Here is an 18935-nt window from a genome sequence, read left to right as displayed (position 1 = left end):
TAGAGACCAAGATGGAGAAAAAATATATATATATATTATCACAAATGTACTTGGTCTAGAGCACTAACTCCTTGATGGACAGGATGGACATTCTTTATACCCTGGGACAAATAACAAACACTATATATGAACACAGCTTGATAAGAAATAGGAATCTCCACCTAGTTCTGATGCTCTGACTTAATTGACGGTTAGCATATAATCTGTATTATGATCATGTTAAAATTTTTATGAACTTATTTTTGGCTTGTCCCAAGCTTGCATTTTCTTTCATAATCCTAATATTTAGAGACACACAAAAAAAATGCCCATACAGAAACTAGCATTTAGGGGACTTTCCTGGCGGTCCAGCGGTTAAGACTCTGTGCTTCCAATGCAGAAGGTTCGGGTTCAACCCCTGGTCAGGGAACTAAGATCCCACACGCCGCACAATGCGGCCAAAAAAAAAAAGAAGCCAGCATTCATAATCCTGAATAAATTAAAGTTGAAGATACCATCATTTCCAATCGCCTGTCTGTATTTTCCAATGGAGTACAATTTGCAGTACCCTGTATATGCTTTCCAGTAGGAAGATACTCCAATAGATAGCGTCCTTCTTCTTTTAAACCTTTGCAGTAATCGTTGTTGTTGATCTCGCTCCCCTGCTACTGTTACTTGTACACACACCTTATCTCTACTGTTGCACTGTGAGCTCCTGGAAGGTGGGGAAGGTAGGACTCAGCAATACGTGCTCCAGCACTCAGCTCATAGTAAGGTCTTGACAAATGACAACTGAATGAATGGGTGCTTGAGTTTAGCTGAAGCAAACAAGCCTCCTATTTCTAATAAGCTTTTTGCAAAATAGAATAAGTGAAATAAAATCCAGATTCGGATCCTTTTTTTCATGACTGTGTCACTTATACCAAATATAGGACTGAGCTGAAATGAATTGAATTAAAGCAAAGGTCCTTTTTTTTTTGCTTGTTATTTTGCAGTTTAACCTTCTTTCTTTCATAAACATTTACTGAGTCACTGCTTAACTTCATTCTAATCTTTATTATTAAATATAATAAACAGGCATGGTGTCTTACTATGGTTAAGCATACCTACCTACAAGAGTAAGAGGAGCTAACATTTAAATTGCCTTTTGTCATGTTACTATTTGGGGATTAGCATCTACTAGTGTAAGAGTCTAAGAAGCTTGGTGACTAAAGAAAAAAATATGATGTAGGTTATTTTCAGTTACTTGCCACCGTATATTGGAACCACTGATAAATAAATATAAAAATTCTCTCAGCCCAAAGACAAGAAAAAGTACACTGACACAGCAGCATGAGCAACTTAACTGTCTGAGCTCCTACTTGACAGGAAGCAATCTCTTAATGTGCCACACCAATAATTAAGTGACCACTAAAATGTCACCAAGCCCACAATCTATCTCCCCAAGCTTCCCTACTGTTCGTTTGTCTCTATGGGCGACTGAACAAAGTGTTCTATCAAAAGCATCCTATCATTAAGATATACCTATGACTCTGTTGAATGGGACAAAATAATTAGAGAAATCAAATTAAATCACAGTTGTTGGTAATAGTGGAACCAGAAGAAGACATTGGGCCACTTCGCCATCCAAGCAGCCATGTGAGAGCACAGGGGAAGGCAAAGATGACTTGGCCACCCATGGGCAGTCTTGACAGAGCCACAGCTTGGTACCACACCTGTTGCTAAAAGCTGCCTCTGCAGACCAACAGGGCTTCTTTCAAGTTGATGTATTCAGCCCCTGAGTAAAAATATGCCCTACCAAGAGTCACTCCAGTTAATTAATTAGTTTTTAATTGGTGAGATCGTGAGTGATTTCTCAATATGGTTACAACATTTCTGTGATCTAAAGTGATTGAAAATTATTATGCCTTTATGTATTCTGAAATGTTTTGTGTATTCCAAAATAGTCCACAGAATATTCTTAGAGAAATAGAGAGAGACAGACTGTGTTTAATGGAAATTACTTAGCAGGTAACTAGTATCAGTCATTTGTTCAAATTTATACATTTATCTCCAACAGAACCTTTCAGTATCTATGACAATTTAAATAATATAACTTGGAAATCTGTAATTTAATTCTACAGAAGTGGCATTAATATTTTTCAGATGAATAGGTCTATAGATTTATATTCATCTAGGTAATCATTTTCCTTTTCTTAAATCTACTTTTTTTCCCATGGGAATCATTCTACAATAATAATCCACAGTAAAAAGGCCTGACATGCTTCATTCACTGAATGACTTGTCTTTCTATACAAGCCCTCATATATGGCCAAATGCATGAGTAATCCTAACATACAGTAAAAATGTTACAAATCATAAACAAATACGCTATCGCATTTACATGAAATATTGCAGACATTTATTAATGAGGTTTTAGAATCCAACGTTGTAAAAGTAGTTGCAAAAACCTCAGAATCCTCTTTCTCAGCACTAGAGGCTCGGGAGCTGATGGGGGTGGGCTGGGGGGGATGGGTAGAGGAGCAGAAGGGGAAGAATTTCACCCTGACTGACACAGCAAGTGATCAGGGAATCAACGGAACAGGCTGAATTAAGGAGAACTTAGTAGCCTGCTGATTTCTAAGTACTTGACCACACTATTAGAATCACCCTCTCCAAAAGAATGGATTAATTTAAAAGGAAAATGGTACAATCTGCAAAATTATCTCATTTGCTTCACTAGCTGAAAGTGATTACAAAAGGAATGGGGATGAACTATCAAAAAAACTTTACAGGAAAATTGAACTGATAACATAACAGCCAGACTGAGAATGAAGAGGGCCCTCTGAAGGGAAATCAACGGGAAGTAATAACAGAGACTTTCATCTTCCTGAAAAACGTGTGTGTGCCAGCAGTTACATCTCCACACCCGCCACCGCCCCGGGAAAGGCGACTCGGATAGCACAATTAGAAACAAATTTTAGGGATCTATACTGCAAATTCAACCAGCAACTAGAATTCCTTCTAAAGGAATAAAGAAATGAGTACCGATGGTGTTGTGGTTCCCATAACACTCTTATTAGAGAAAATAATTGAAGGTCGTAAAGGTCAGAGCATTTTGGCATGTCGCTCTACCGGAGTGGACGATGGATTTTCTTCTTGGCAGTTAGTACCAGAATTCCTTACTAGGGCAACCACTTTCCATCAGAAGAAGAAGCCACTTTGCAAAAAATAGGAGAGGGGAGCAGGAGAAGAGGAGTTGGGGGAGGGGTGGAAGCTCTGCTTATGGGGAACAGTCCAGGGACAGAAGCACCAGCCTGGCTGTGCTGGCTGGCACAGGAGAACGAGCAGGTGTATTATTAACATAGCAGGGAGGGCGGCTCTGTGAAGCCATGGCTACAGGGCTCAGGGGTACAGGGGACAGACCTCTTCACCTCCTGCATGAATCTAATGTGAACCCGACTTGGCAAGATGCTTTCTGAACGAGGGGATTTCTTCTGGTAAATCGTAAATGTCCCCAGATCTACTCCTCTCCCCTGGTCCTTCTACCTTTTCAAAAATTTAGGGAAAAAAATACTATGTCCACTATGAACAAATCCCACTTCTGAATCATTTTCCTAAAAGAAAAAATAAGTAAATGCACACGTTTCTTTGAAGTCTTTCATCATGGCTTTTGTACCATGTTCCTTAACCCCCAAAGAGGGCAAAGAAGAAGAATACAGCCCCAGAGAGCAAGCCATTGAAAGGCGGCATCTCTGTACATGATTTTGGATGCATAATTAGGAATTTAACTGCTTAGATTATATTAAGGATTGCACCACTACATTTTTACAAGGTTCATTAGCCTAATTATACACTTAATTAAAACAAACTCAGTCACACATGTTAACATTTTCAATTCTAAGTATAAATTACAGCCAATGATAAAACTGAAAATAAGTAACAAATGTTTTATTGACATCTAAATTGGCTGAGCAAGTCTGAGTTTTGCTTTGATAATGTAAACTCCCACAACTGCCACCCAGCTGTATGGAAATGATCATAATTCATCTTAATAAAATCTGACAGAGTATAAACACCACAAATACAGTGAAGGCAGAGAAGGCATGCGCAGAATGGGCTCGCATCAGCAAGACCCTCTCACCTCACTGAGTACTAAACCGGGGGCTGGCAATGACCTATATTCTATCCCTCAGAACCACAGCCAGAATGGCAAATTAATATAACATCTTGATTTTTTTTTTTTAATCTTTAGTGGATGAGATAAAGTAGACCCAAAAATGGTAAAGTAAAAGTAGAGAACTCCCTTAGATTAGGGCAGAAATGATAGGCATCGTACTACTACATTTAAAGAAGCAAGATTTATCTAAATGGAAAATACAACTTTCCTCTCTATAACAACTGCATTTAGCATGTCCCTTTATTAGAACAAAGCAAGTCTGCAACTGAGAATGCACAACCTAAGACTTACAGACGAAAGGCTACAGATTCAGTAAAGTTAAATTGTGTTTCTTGGAAAATACTTAAATTAAAATCAAGTACACAGAGTTCAAGTGCATTTTTATTCTTTTAAAAATGAACAGTCAACTTTAAAACTCTACAGTGAACTGAAATACAGTATACAAGCCTTGGATAAATCTCTTCTTAACACCTGAGTCGTTTCCATGAAATTCAAACTGGCTGTAATTCTTTATTAACAGATACACCCAACTAACTAACTGTGTACTGGGATTCTCAAATTTATGATATAAGAGTAAAGTCTCATCTCACATCCATGATAGAAGAGATCGTTTTCTACTGTTACAAAGACTCATCAGCACTTGCCTACACAACCAGAACTCCCAGCATTTGGAGGAAATTTTAATGGCACATCACAGGAACATAAGTGGAAGGTGAAATAGCATTCTTCTTAGCTGCCACTGCCAAGTACCTCACTAAAAGTATTTGACATGTATTTTATAAGTACATGTATTTTCATATTTTAACCAGACAAAGTCACAGGAGTGTCCCAGCCCTCAGACGCGAAGACCGAGGCTAAGTGAAGCTAACTTGCCCAGACCACACTTCCTAAAAAGACAGAGCCAGATTCTGTCCCAGGCATCTCTGGCCTCAAAACATGGGTGATTCCTAACAACCCCTCTGCCAATAACATGAAGACTCAGCATGTGGTCCAGGCTGTCACTGACTGCCGCAAAGAGGGAAGACAGCACAGCTCACTGGAAATTCTGGAAAAAGATGAACTGTCTGTTTTTGATGTTATAGAGCAAAAGATAATAAAATAAAGGTTAGATGAGCTAAGAGTTATAACTAACATTATTTATAACCCATGTAAATATTAATCAGAGTAGCCAAGTTCACAGATTTTCACTGAATAATTAAGTAGAGGAGTATGCTTTTTCTTAAGACCTTCCAAAGATGTTTGCTAACTACTCTTGTATACAGAATAGTTAAAAACTTTATAAACACTTCAGTTTTTATTTGAGAGGAAAATTGTTCAATATGTGCATCTACAATACAGAAAACAAACATTTATACTTCACTCCTTTTCTATATTAATCTGGTCACAGGAATATACATTTTCCAACAGGGTCACTTTTATTTCAACTCCAAAACCTAAACATTTAAAATATTCCTCTGGGGATGTGACTTTTTTTAGCTTTACGTGGCAGAATTTATGGATAGTAATACAAGTAAGAAAATAAGTCCAGGAAAAAAGTCATGAAAAGAAACAATATGGCAATCGAAAGGTTTGGTATTGACCCTTCACCTGATACTCTATCAAACTGAAGATAAATGGCTGAAAAACATCATTCGGGATACAACTCAAAATTAATCAGACAAATCAAACGATGGCACATCTGTAAAAAGAAAGTTGAGAGCAATTAATAAGTAAGGCAGTTGGCAGCAGGAGGCAGCAGCAGAAAGCTTAAAACACGCAGACCCACACACATACACACTCCTTCTTACCAAGGACTGTTTTCCTAATTAAAAGACTTTAGATTTTTCCTCAGGTCTCATGGTTGACAATCAGATATTGGGAAGAAGTAATCTGTGGGTGCCTATTACTAACTGGAGGATGTTAAATGCGGTTGATTTTTTTCTATTTCCCTTCGTCCTGGGAATTTGTTGGAATTAGTAGGGTGCAATGATGGGAAATAATATACGGTTACAATAAAGAGGCTTTCTCATCAACCAAGTAGGTGGAAATAAAATTCTGGACTCTGGCCCCCAAAACAATATGAATAGGAAACATAGAAGAAGGAATTTTAGATATGAAAAATAATAGAATGTAAACTCCATGATGGCAGGCATTTTTTATTTGTCTGCTTCTCTAGAGCAGGGCTGGCAAATTACCGGCCACGAGCCAAACTCTGACCTGCCACGTGTTTTTGCAAATGAAGCTTTTCTGGAATACAGCCAGGCTTGTTGGGTTATCCATGTCTATGGCTGCTTTCACGCTACAATGACAGAATTGAATACTTGCAGCAGAAACTTGGTGGCCCACAGTGCCCAAAATATTAACTATCTGACCCTTTACAGAGAGTTTGCCTAGAACCAAGAGTGGTACCTAGGAGACACCAGATCTTTAAAAACAAACAGACAACAACAACAACAAAACACTTGCTTAATAAAATAAACAAACATACAATTACTATTTGCATAAGAAAAAGCACAGCGAAAGAAAATTCCAAGGGCCACAGGGCTAAGAATAAAGAATGTACATAAATGGGAAAAGGCCCATTACAGAAAAGGCTCGGAGAAGCAGGCTGCACTTTTTTAAGAATAATATGCTTTAGCCATACGTGTGCCCAGAGGGGAAAAGACTAAGAATATTCACTGTAAGTTAGACTGGGAGTCCAAGTAGAGGAATAATAGTTATTTTTTTAAATAACACAATGATTATTTCTCGAAAACCTTCAACAATTTCTCTGTTATTTACTGAATGAAGTCTCAGAGGCCATTCACAAAGTGCTTTCTAACCATCTCTCCAGTGTTATCTTCCAATACACTCGGTTTCAAATCATTGACTCATTATTTCTCAGCAAATCACATAAATTTGTATGGAGCATCTTCCCTTCATATGTTCTCTTCCTAGAAAGACTATCTTTCCGGAATATCGCTAGCGTAAGTCCTATATTTCCTTTAAAGAACAGATCAAGTTCTACTGCTTCATAACATCCAATAGTCAGTAGCCCTCCTTCCTCTAAACCCTACGGCACATGTGCACTGAGTTCTTTAGACACATAGTATAGATCTTTTTATATACATATTTCTCAATTAGACCTTACATCCCTTAAAACTAAATACAAAACCTTATTTCATAAGCCCAGCCCCTATTTCAGAATATACTTTTATATTTTGCTTTCTAAATACTTAACATTATAACATAATCGTATTCCTAAGTAATTAGAAAGGCTCAGGAAAACTCATTAACATCAAGGCAGGATACATTCTTATTGTTCTGTTTCTAATACAGCAATGCAGAGCTAATAGGGATCATCACAGTAAGCTTCAGTGAGCAATACCGTTGGGCTAGGTCCTAGAAATATAAAAAAATATAACATGAAACATGGTTTTTCTGCCAAAGGAAATGACAATTACTTGGCATAGCTTTCCTGAAAACAGTAGCACTTGTAATTTAAATAAGGAGGTTATGTTTGACATTTAAATCAGGAGGAAATGAAATTACATGTGTGAAGTGAAAATCAATTTCAAGGTAACAAAACTGTGAATAAAGAGTTCTGGGTGGGGATCAGTTAACTTTATATTTTTGAATAAAATACAAGATGATGACTAGAGAAAAACAGAGCATCAAGGGGAGACAGCACAGGGACTTCCCTAGCAGTCCAGTGGTTAAGACTTCGCCTTCCAATGCAGGGGGTGTGGGTTCGATCCCTGGTCGGGGAGCTAAGATCCCACATACCTCACAGCCAAAAACTAAAAAAGAAAAAAAAAAAAAAAGCCAGAAGCAATATTGTAACATATTTAACAGAGACTTTAAAAATGGTCCATATCAAAAAAAAATCTTAAATAAAAAGGGGGGAGGGGGGAGACAGCACAGTCTCTCCCATGCATTTATTTTGTCTCTGTTTCTACCATCCAAGACAGTGGCTGGGGGAACGGCAGCCACAAGCCAACGGTCACTAATGTCCCCAATCGGGGAACAACATTCAACCTACTCTAGAAAATAGCCTTTTTAAATTGGTCCAGCAGGATTTTTATACAAAAAACTTCATTATACCTCAGGCCATAATAATACCTAAGTAGCTTTAAAAATTTCTCTAACATTGACTTCACACTCTTCCAATTTTCCTGAATTATATTTGATACTCGAGATGTTCAGCATTGAGTTTCTTCTCTTTATGATGTTTAATTCCCATTCTGCACTGTTCCCTGAGACTTTCTGACTTAGAAATTGAAATCAGAAAGCAATACTGACATGCATGTGTCACTTTTAGGAAAATAAGTATTCAGTAAGTGTTATTCAATTAGTTACATCTCCCAAACTGAGAGGGCCCAAGTATGATAGGAATTTTGTACAAAGAAAGTTATTCTTGGAAATTTCAACCTACATCCCACGAATATGTATTCTTGTATTCCCACTGGATAATATGTGCAATTTCTTCACGAGTCCTGATTAATTTCTTCCTTTCTGCTATACTGCATTGCTTAATTTGCCCTTGCAGCCACCATTGAGCGGATGTAGCTCCCTTTATAAGCTGTCATCACAATTAAAATCATCTTCTACAAGAAGCCAACTTCAGTTACCTAATTCAGACAATCCCTCCTCTATCAGCTCACAGAACACCTATGATACAGGGATGTCGGCATTTATCACAATTATAATAGTGTGAGTTCCTGGCTATCACTCCATCTTGACTGCAAACCCCTGGAGAGAGACTGTGTCCTGCTCATCCTTGTCTCCCAGCACCTAACACAGGAACCATCACACGGTAAATGCTTGGGGAGGTTTCTGACTGACTGAGAAGAACCACGTGTCAGCATTTCTGAGAACACGTGAGATAGGTGTCTCTGGCTCCTGAAGACTGGCGTCTATGGTTGTTCAGCAGTCCTCCTGCTGTTCTTTGCATTGTCAGCCTCTCTCTGAAGAACCATGACCGCCAAGGTGATGAGGAAGCTCAAAGATGCATCACAGGTGTTGGCGGGAAAGAATTCTGTTCTGTTTCCCAGTATGAAAACTAGTAATGCCAGAAAAGGATTTATAAAGAATCTCATTTTCTTAATCTCTTTGTCCCTTGTATAGGGAAGCTGTACAGGAGATTCCTCATTAAGCTGCCACATCAATAGGGATTAAAAATGACTCAGCTATAAAACACCTTCTAGTTCTGTACAGGAATCCTTGTCTCCTTGAATGTGTTCTGTATATCGAAACGAAACGCCATGGTAACCAGTAACTGTGGTCGATTTTGTGAAATGCCTTCCACTGAATTAATCTGCAGTAGATTTCTTTTTCTATCTTATACTTCTTTTGCTTAAGGCTTTTTAACCTATTTCATCCTAATATCCTTTCACACTGACGTAGGAAGTGTGTAATAAATGACAGAAAGTAACATGTTTGTAATTGAAATACTGGTTTAAAGCTGGTACATACACGATTAAATCTCATTTGTGACGAGTTATATTCCACAAACAGTTAAAGGCACACTAATACCGGGAGGCTATCATCCATGCATTCTACCCTCTTCTCATATCTTTCTACTAACGAAATAAATGGAAAAAGGTTTAACTTCTGAGATCACTTAAAATTATAATTTTTAAAGGAGATAAAGGCAAGGGCCATTTTGAAAACAACTAAGCTTATTTAACTGAAAGTCCTTTGAAGACATTTCAGTGACATTTCTCCAGAGTTTTAAAAAAAAGAAGGAAGAAAGTGAAAGCAGTCATAACTCTGTGAATGTAACACCCCCCCGTCCCCAATTCAAGGTGAATTTCACATCTTGTTAGATACAACGCTCACATTCAAGCCTCGTACTCCAGCAGAGTTCTATGTAAATCACAGTGTCAGCTTCCAGACCTTCCATAAAGCGTGTGCTTTACCAAAGACATGAAATCTGGACTCGATACTGTCAGGAACATATACCGGGAAGGCAGTACAATTGTTCAAATACTTATTTTGAACGATTAAGTAGATAACTCAATCACATGCTTGTAACTGATGTTTCCTCCATCTCTCACAATATACTGGACGCTTGGAATTCCTTGACAAGGGTTGAAACTATGTTCCTGTTCTTGGTCACTGGCCTAAGGTGACTTTCCAGCTCCCCCTTTTCTTCTCCCAGTGTAAAAGAAGTTAAAAAATCGATAAAATGATAACAATAAAAGAAAGAAGTTCAAACTAAGAAGCCAAATAGTTCATAAATATGTTTCATTTGGGTAATAATTAGACGGGTAAATAAGAGGGGATGGAAGTAAACTTCAAAGGCTAATGCCCGCCCCCTCCATGCGGAAGGAGGCAGCATTTCACTTGTGGATGATGGAGGCTCATCAAACATTTGATTAGTTGCAAATTCAGTTCATAGTATTTGAAAACATATACAAGCAAACATACACTAATTCTTTCACAAAAAGAAAGCAGCAGGATAAAAGAAACTCATATAACATTTGACGTTTTTAAGGATATATGTTCTATGAAGTAATGAAGTCATACTAACAAACAGTACAAAATTTTGATATTTGAGTGGGCAGATTGAAGAGAAGGAGACACAAGTCACACAGTAGAAAATAAATCTATAGTTTGTCTAACTTAAAAAAATTTCAAACATAATCATAAAAATCATATAAAATTTAAGAACTAAATAAACATAAAAGCAAATTTTAAATGAATCATTTTCTATGTTATCTAGATAATTTTTATTGGATACATTTTTTCCAGAAAATTACTTTAAGCTCTCCCTTACCTTTGCACATTCAGCTGGAGTTCTGGCTCTAAAGGCTATCATCAATTTGCATGGATGTGATGAACGATAAAATTATTAGGATAATTTAAATGCCCGATTTCTTCATCAGCCTAAGTGCTTTCTGTGATTATAATGCAGTGGCCCCCAAATGAAAAGCCTTCTATTAAGCATATGCTAAGTCAACATCACTCTATATCTGAGCATAAATGAAGATAAAACACTCCACATTATGATTCAATTAAAAACCTGCAAGATACGTTACCTGCCGCCTCGAGCACTGAAAGGCACTACATGGATTCCCAGAGGCCCTCCATCGTTGGGGACTTGTACGAGCTTTACCATATCACTGTGAGACAATATGATGAATGAGGGAGCATGAACATGGACCATCACAAACCGAAACTCAAACCAAACCAAACACAAAACCGCAACGACACAGACGCACAATAAACAACAAAGGAGGACAAAACGAAAAATCCCACCAGGCACACACACATATACATACACGTTCTGGAATAGAAGCATGGCGATGAGGGCACATTCAACTCTACATACCTGCACACTAGTCTGATGGCATGGGGTGGGGAGGGGGGAGCAATCATCAGAGATAGCTACATTAAAAATGACACAGCACCGCTGCTCTCGGACCACACTCTTCTGTGTAGTCCAAGTATACCTTTTGTGATCAAATCTCTAGACTTCTACTGGAAGTTTCCCATCCTAATATCTATTCAAGGACTACGAAGATTAATGGGATAAAGATGTGTCAGCTGCACAGCACTTTATAATTTACAAAGTGCTCCTACACATGTCACATCATTGATCCCCTCCCGCAAAAGTCCAATAAGGTCAAAGCTTTGCCCCGGGAGGTGGCAATCCAGATGGGATACAGCCACCCTTACTTCCCAACTCAGAGCTCCACGGAAGGTCGCCATCCTACTTGCTGTAAGCTCACTGCATATGCAGGCAATGCAACCCCACGGGATACCCGTAAAAAATCAAATGATTGTCCCAAGGGTGTTTGTAATTGAACTCTAAAGTCTTTAAGCTATTTATATGAAGTTACATGAAGTTACTTCTACCACATAACTACAGTACTTTCATATTAATATCAAAAGCCGAGTTTAATGCAATTAGTATAATCTGGAGAATGTAAATTTTCTACGCCATTTCAATGAGATTCCACTTTCTTTGTAGGTACATCTGTGGGTGTGAGTACTGCACAGAAACCTAAGCAGTCCTGATCTAACAATCAATATTTGGAAATACTATTTCAATTACATATCTAGTTTTAAGCAATCTGGACAACCATAAGTGATTACCAATGGACTTGACCAAGATCACGATATAGTTTTTATGCAATGGAAAATGCCAATGCTACGACTGTATTTCTATGTGTATAGATTCAATCACATACACTAATTAGGACAAAACTGAAATTTTGTCATATTGCCAACATATTTACTAAAGTAATACTATTTAAATGGATATTTAATTTTTTTTCTATTTTCTTAGAATTTCCTAAAATACTATTTGAGATACTGTTCATACCATTTGAACACGTATTTAATGACTGGTTTGTCAACTAAGATGGTTTGCCAACTAGTATGGTAACTTTAATACATTTATTTTACTTTATATTCTTTCTCAAAAGAACTATCACAGTGCAAGTCTTTCTTAAGTGTGTAAATACTTAGAGAATGCTGGTTGCTGAATATCCAAACATAATCTGATTCGAAGCCTGTTTAATCTCACTGAGAAAGTTCTTATAGCCCTTCCTTGGAAGACCAAGAAAAGACAAAATTAAGAGTTTAATTATTAATATCTGGACCCCAACTTTTACCCAAAATCAAAGAAAAAATTTAGAATGACTGCCCTCCCTGCTCTAAGGTAACTTAGAAGAAGTCTTGAGAACATCTTCCATTCAAACCTGCCATTATTTAAGATAGTTGTAAAGTTGTGACAATATATGGAAGTTTTTCTTCGACCTTTTACACTTTAAATCATGTTCAAGATCCCTAACCTGTAATTTTTTATCAAATATCTTGAGAGATTCTATTTCTTCAAATCAAAAAAATATACACTAAAATGAGTAATGCTTACATGATTCAACTAGTTTTTCAAGTAAATTATGTCCACAATTTCTTTTTTAATTTAGCAAAGTTGAAGAACAAACAAATGACCAAAATACTGACATACAAAAGCAATCTGAAAACAGTTACAGTGCTGTGAACATAACAGACTTTTTTCAATCAAATACTATTTTATATTATAATTTAATAGTATTTGCCAAGGCATGAAACTCAGAGCAGGTACATGGGAATTTCCATGCTATAGTTCTTACATTAGATCATTAACTCAACAGATGAAAGATGCTCTTTGGAAAACAAACCAATGCAAGGCATGTTTTAACTAAGCACAAACATAACGCATGCCATATGCTTTCGGAATATTTGCTGCTATCAGTGAAGCTACATGGATATTACAGGGTTAGTTGAAAATGTCAGTAACTTACTCCAGAGAAAAGCTGGGTACGTTCTCCACACCAGTGTCGGCGTGCCCCACGGGCTCAACACGGCTGCTGTCTTCCTCTGTGCCATCCTCATCCTAGAGAGGGCGCAACACAAAGAGAAGCAGACTCTGAGTCAGGTTCATTCTTATGCAGTGAATGAAAGGGAACTGAATAAAACTGGAGTCTAAGAGGCATTGTGATAATGTTAACAATATCTCTCCTCTAGCAAGGATGACCTTTAATGATAAGATGGGTTTGTACATGTGAAAAGCTGCATTTTAAAGCAACAGTCTCCTGAGTTAGTACATCTTAGGGGGTGAACAAGATGCCACTGCAATAAGGAAAGAAAACATTAGAACTTATATTAACCCTCTTATCATTTTTATTTCACTTTTCGGTGTATGTTTTAGGAAGTAATTATATATTACTACAATGTTATAATAAACTAATAAATAAATGTACATTACACTGGGGATGCATGGTTAACATTTATACTAATCCAAACAGTTGAGATCATTATAAACCTTAACAACTAGCAAAATCTTCAGTCCTATTGTCAGTTCCCCAGTTCCTATTAACACACCTTGTCAAAATGAACATCAAGTAAGCACAATCCTAGACTTAGATACTTCACCCTGTGAAATCTCACATAAAGTTACCCTAAGCCAATCGACTGATCATTTAGAGGTAAAGGCATTAAGATCCTAGCCATGAGGGATTCCCTGGTGGCGCAGTGGTTGAGAGTCCGCCTGCCGATGTAGGGGACACGGGTTCGTGCCCAGGTCCAGGAGGATCCCACATGCTGTGGAGTGGCTGGGCCCGTGAGCCATGGCCTCTGAGCCTGCGCGTCCGGAGCCTGTGCTCCGCAATGGGAGAGGCCACAACAGTGAGAGGCCTGCATACCACAAAAAAAACAAAAAAAGATCTTAGCCATGAAGAACCACTTGTGTTTACTTCTGTTACAAAGGACCCAGCGCCGGGAAAGGCACAAAGAGTAAGATAACCAACCCCAGTAACCACCATTGTAGTCTTCCTTTTAGAAAGGCAACAGTTTGTAAAAATTATACTCCAACATGCTGCAGAAATTGGGTAAACATGCTGGTGCTTCAAAAGGTGCATGTGGAATACATGTGATGGTTCATAAAAGTAAATGAAATGTCACCCAAGAATATGCCTTACTTTATAATCTTGGCCACTGTCTTTTCACTAAGCAGTTCACTAACAGTGACGTTGGCTTTGCAGGATCATTTGAATAAGGATAAACATGCCTGATGATATCAATGGTCCTATTATCCAAATTAGAATATTCAGAAAAGACTCCGAATCTCCAAACACAGTGGCTAAGAGGCTCGTGAGGGTTTCGCCTTGGATCCACAATGTGCATAATTTATGTACACGTACAATTTGTTAGGTTCACCTTTTCTACTGTATAAATTTGATAACAGTGAGTTTATATGTGAACTTCACTAAACCACCTAATGAGAGTCCACCATTAGAGAAAAACTGTATATGTTTAACCATGTATTTAACAGACTCATAGTAGAAATATATACACCATCAACAGAGACATCAATCAACAACATGATAAGCGAAGGTTATAGGTTCAAGACACAGCATCAAACAATATTTCAAATTATTGAAGCAATATGAAGGCAAGGCAGGGCAGCTGGTAATGCCCAACTGACATTTCCTCTGAGAATCTACCAAAATAAGAAGCTGAATGCACCGAGTGTCTCTCTGCGTTTAGATAGGCTCCGTGCATCCTCAATCGCAAGGCACTGCATGAAGTCAAGCTGCTTGAAGACTGATGACCCTGTGTTCTGCGAGGTTCTAAAATGTAGTTCTTAGTCACCTACTCTTTTAAGCACCAGCACATAATACATGTCAAAGGTGAACCAGCATCTTGAACCTGCCTAAGAACCACACTTCATGTAAACAAGAACTCCCCAAATTATGCTTTTCCATTGGGAGTGGGGGTAGGGAGGAGAGAAGTGTGATTGTATTTATATAAATCAGGTGGAAAACATACAAACAGTCTTATGGGTTAAAGACATTTTGTTTCAGGATTCATTAGTGATGTAAACACCGCTGAAACACCACCATGACGTATAACCAACAGAAACAGCTATGTGGCACTGTGAAATGGCCACATAAATGAAACACCCCAAACTACAGTGATGAAACAGTAACTGATAATTGACACATTCATTGTTCCCACAGTGGCCATTATCAGGTCCCCAAGAGCATGCAGAATATTATTTCACGTAGCTGCATATGGTGTTCAGTTATTTTGCAAAATTCACAGCCCTGAGGCTGGGCTGCAATTGCTGTGGGAACCACAGTGTCTGGATGTGTGCAGATCAGCTCCTATATTGCTTTATTTTGTTGTTCTGTACTTTTTAAAGCTGCAGCTGAACACAGTCACTTTTAGTAGGAGTTATACACTGAATTCCACCATAACCATAATAAATGAAGCTCAGTTACTATGTACGTCAAATCAAGATGGAAGGTCTAGAGTATCAATTTAAGCTACATAGTGTTAAAAAATATTTCAGGTGAGTCAATGTACTTTTTGTCCTTTACCTTCTCTCCATTTTACAGCAGAGTGTAGTGGTTAAGAGTTCAGATTAGAAAATTAAACAAACGGAGATGTGAACACTAAGTGCGCCATCCACCAATTTTATATCCTTAGGAAAGTTATACACCCCTTTTGCATCTCTATCCCTTCTTCTGTAAGCTAGGAACAATAGAAGCATCTTCTTTGTAGGACTACTGAGAGGAGTAAGTAAGATAATCCACGTCACAATCATAACATAATACCTGACACATGGTAATAGACAATAAATGTTAGCTGTTACTGAAAAGAGAAATAAACAATAAATATATGACATATAAAACATACCTTAGTAATTGTTTTAGGGTAATGTTACACAGCTATAAAATATTTTGAGAATATATATTTGTCCATACATACCTTGTGCCTTGCAGTAAAATTTAATATTAAACATATTAGCTACTCAGTTAATTACAAACTGTATCACCTGCATCTTATAAAGTTGCATAAAACCCGACATTTGTTGCACTTTGTTGTACACAACGTGCTTTCATCATAAAAGGCCTCCGGAATGAGAAAACATATTAAAAAATATAAACAACGAATGCTGTATACAATCCAGTAAATGGTGGGAAGAAGAAAACACCATGGGTTGTTAGTTGAGGAAATTTTCAAAGATAAAATAGATGTGAAGAACCGTGAAGGGTCTATGATTTCACCCTACTTGAAAGCTCGTAGTGAGCCTGCCATAGCTTCATGGATGTCACAGAGGACACGAGACTCCCGGGTCGGAGACAAAGGACAGTTCATTACAGCAACAGCGTTAGCCAGAGCCTCATCCTTTTATGCACTGATTCCTAAGCTAAAATTCTCAGGGGCCCACACAGAAGAAACATAAGCCCAGGGAACTCGAACCTTTTACATAGGCAGTGAGCATGTCTGCCCACTGCTTTGGAGAGAGACACTATGCCTATCTTCCAAGGCTTCTTTCAACACATTGCTGAAAGAAGAGTCCGGAACAAAGGCCTTTATTCTCAAGATGTACAAAAATGCAAGAGAACCATGGAGAATTATCTCCCAACAACAGAGTTTAATCTGAGCATTGCCAAGTGGTAACATTTATATGATCACTAGCATACTAAAACTGGGAATACGATTAACAAATGCTCTACGATAACAATGTCTCTTGAATGGTAACATTAAATTGTACTAGATAAAAGAGTCATACCTTCTATATCAAGGAAAAACTAATTTTTCAATGTGGAACAATATGCCCAGCCAAACAAAAAAAGCAAGTGTGAAAATTCAAAAAACCTCTCAGACGTGCAAAGTCTTTACTTCCCATGGACCCTTCCACATAAAGCTATTTTGGGATGTGCTCCAGCAAAATCCAGAAATTCAACAAAACAATGGACAAAACCCAAGGAAAGTCCCAGAATATGGTGACAGTCCAGAGAAGCAGAAACAAGTTCAGATTAGAGCAGCAGGATGGAGAGGTCTGGGAAGTCAATCTCCATGGGAAACATTTTGACAGACCTGATAGAGAACGGGGGGAGGGGAATTAAAGACATGTATAGAGAAAACAAAACAAATTTTTTTTAAAGTCAAAGCAATTAGCTCCAAGCACAACAAAGGGAGATGTGTAGGAAAGGACATGCAATCCGAGTACCTACCTGCTTATGCAGGTGACAATGTGACAATGGCTACTGATTTCACTTGGACTTTTCATGTAACAATACTGAGAGGATGGGGATGGGGAAAGTGAAAGTGGCATAAAAGGAAAAAACCCATCTTCCATAAATGGCAAGTCCACAGATGTCAATAACTGGTAACCAGGAAAGAGCAACATAAATATTTTATTCAGAAACATGGAAGTAAATAGCAGAACCAACGTCTGCATAAATTGGGAGCTGCTGCCTCTGGGGAGAGGGGCTGGGGGAACACAGGGGAGGAGAACACAGAGACTGCTAGTTTTCTCATGAAACGCCTTCCAGCATGATACATGTAATTTTATTCTGACTACCTACTTGAAATACCCACCAAGAGAGGCTCTTAGATCCACCTCAACATCCAGACTCTCAAGACCCCCAAATGCCACCTGGCATCAGATTTACTGCAAAGGATAAAAGGCAGGAAACCCAACTTGCCAGCAAGGCAGTGGCCCGCTTTTGTCCTTGGCAGGAGCCATCCTTGAAGATGTCCAGGGTCTCTTCCTGTGTGTCCCCCAGATGACAGCTCAGGTGCGGGGGGAAGAGACTCACATGGGCTGGATGCAAAGCGCTACCCTGGCTTGGGAGCCTCTTGTCTCAGAGAAGCCAGTATGTCTCATGACACCGCCATAGGGACAGCTGTTTGTCAGCTAGTTACAGTTTTTCGAGTCTAGATGCAAATTACCAATCAAAATAATTTAATTACCATACAAAGGTAGTTTACGGAAACTAACAGGTTTCCAGAAAAAGGGAGCCAGAAAAAACCTACCAAAGTTTACATTCTCATGCAGAGGGGGAAAAGATTTTGTTAACCTTTTATCTACTGTAAAATATTGATCTAAGCAATTTTTTTTAAGATGGAGGAGACAAGTAGTCAAAGAAGAGAAAAAGGTGAGAGAAAAATGAATATTTGATAAGCTTGCGTGAGAAGAGTGAGTTTTAGATCAGGTTAGAAACTTGTATTAGACAAATGGTGATAAAAGCTTCATGTGAACCCATTTGTTCTCTGCTTCTCATAAAAATTAATAATCTTACTCTCTTCCATAATATTAACAATATAAAGACACACCTTCAATTGAAAAAGTCCTTGAAGGACCAATGGATGATATATTCTGAAATCACAAGCACTCACACAAACTATGTCTTTAAGAAAACCAAATTTGGCTAAACCTCTAATTACCTTTTTAATTTCAAAAATTATCTAGTTGTATTTTTTCCTAATGAGCACTATATATCTTCTCTACAGTCACAGATTTCTTTTTAATGATATCCAAATACTAAAG

General features: G+C 38.0%; 1 protein-coding gene across 13 annotated transcripts in view; it reads right to left on the bottom strand.

Annotated features, from left to right (window-relative positions):
- Positions 1 to 18935, bottom strand: part of PARD3 (par-3 family cell polarity regulator) — a 638153-nt gene that overhangs the window by 277490 nt on the left and 341728 nt on the right. For all 13 annotated transcript variants that reach the window (XM_082648190.1, XM_082648201.1, XM_082648198.1 and 10 more), the window contains 2 exons: positions 13393 to 13484; positions 11140 to 11223 (listed from right to left, as the gene is read on the bottom strand). In XM_082648190.1, coding sequence (XP_082504316.1) covers positions 11140 to 11223; positions 13393 to 13484 — 176 coding nt within the window. The remainder of the gene's footprint in view (positions 1 to 11139; positions 11224 to 13392; positions 13485 to 18935) is intronic.

The sequence above is a fragment of the Grampus griseus genome, assembly GCF_964374135.1.
Source record: "Grampus griseus genome assembly, chromosome: 2".
NCBI lineage: Eukaryota > Metazoa > Chordata > Mammalia > Artiodactyla > Delphinidae > Grampus > Grampus griseus.
The sequence above is the reverse complement of the archived record's forward strand: the minus strand, read 5'-3'. Positions and strand labels throughout refer to the sequence as shown.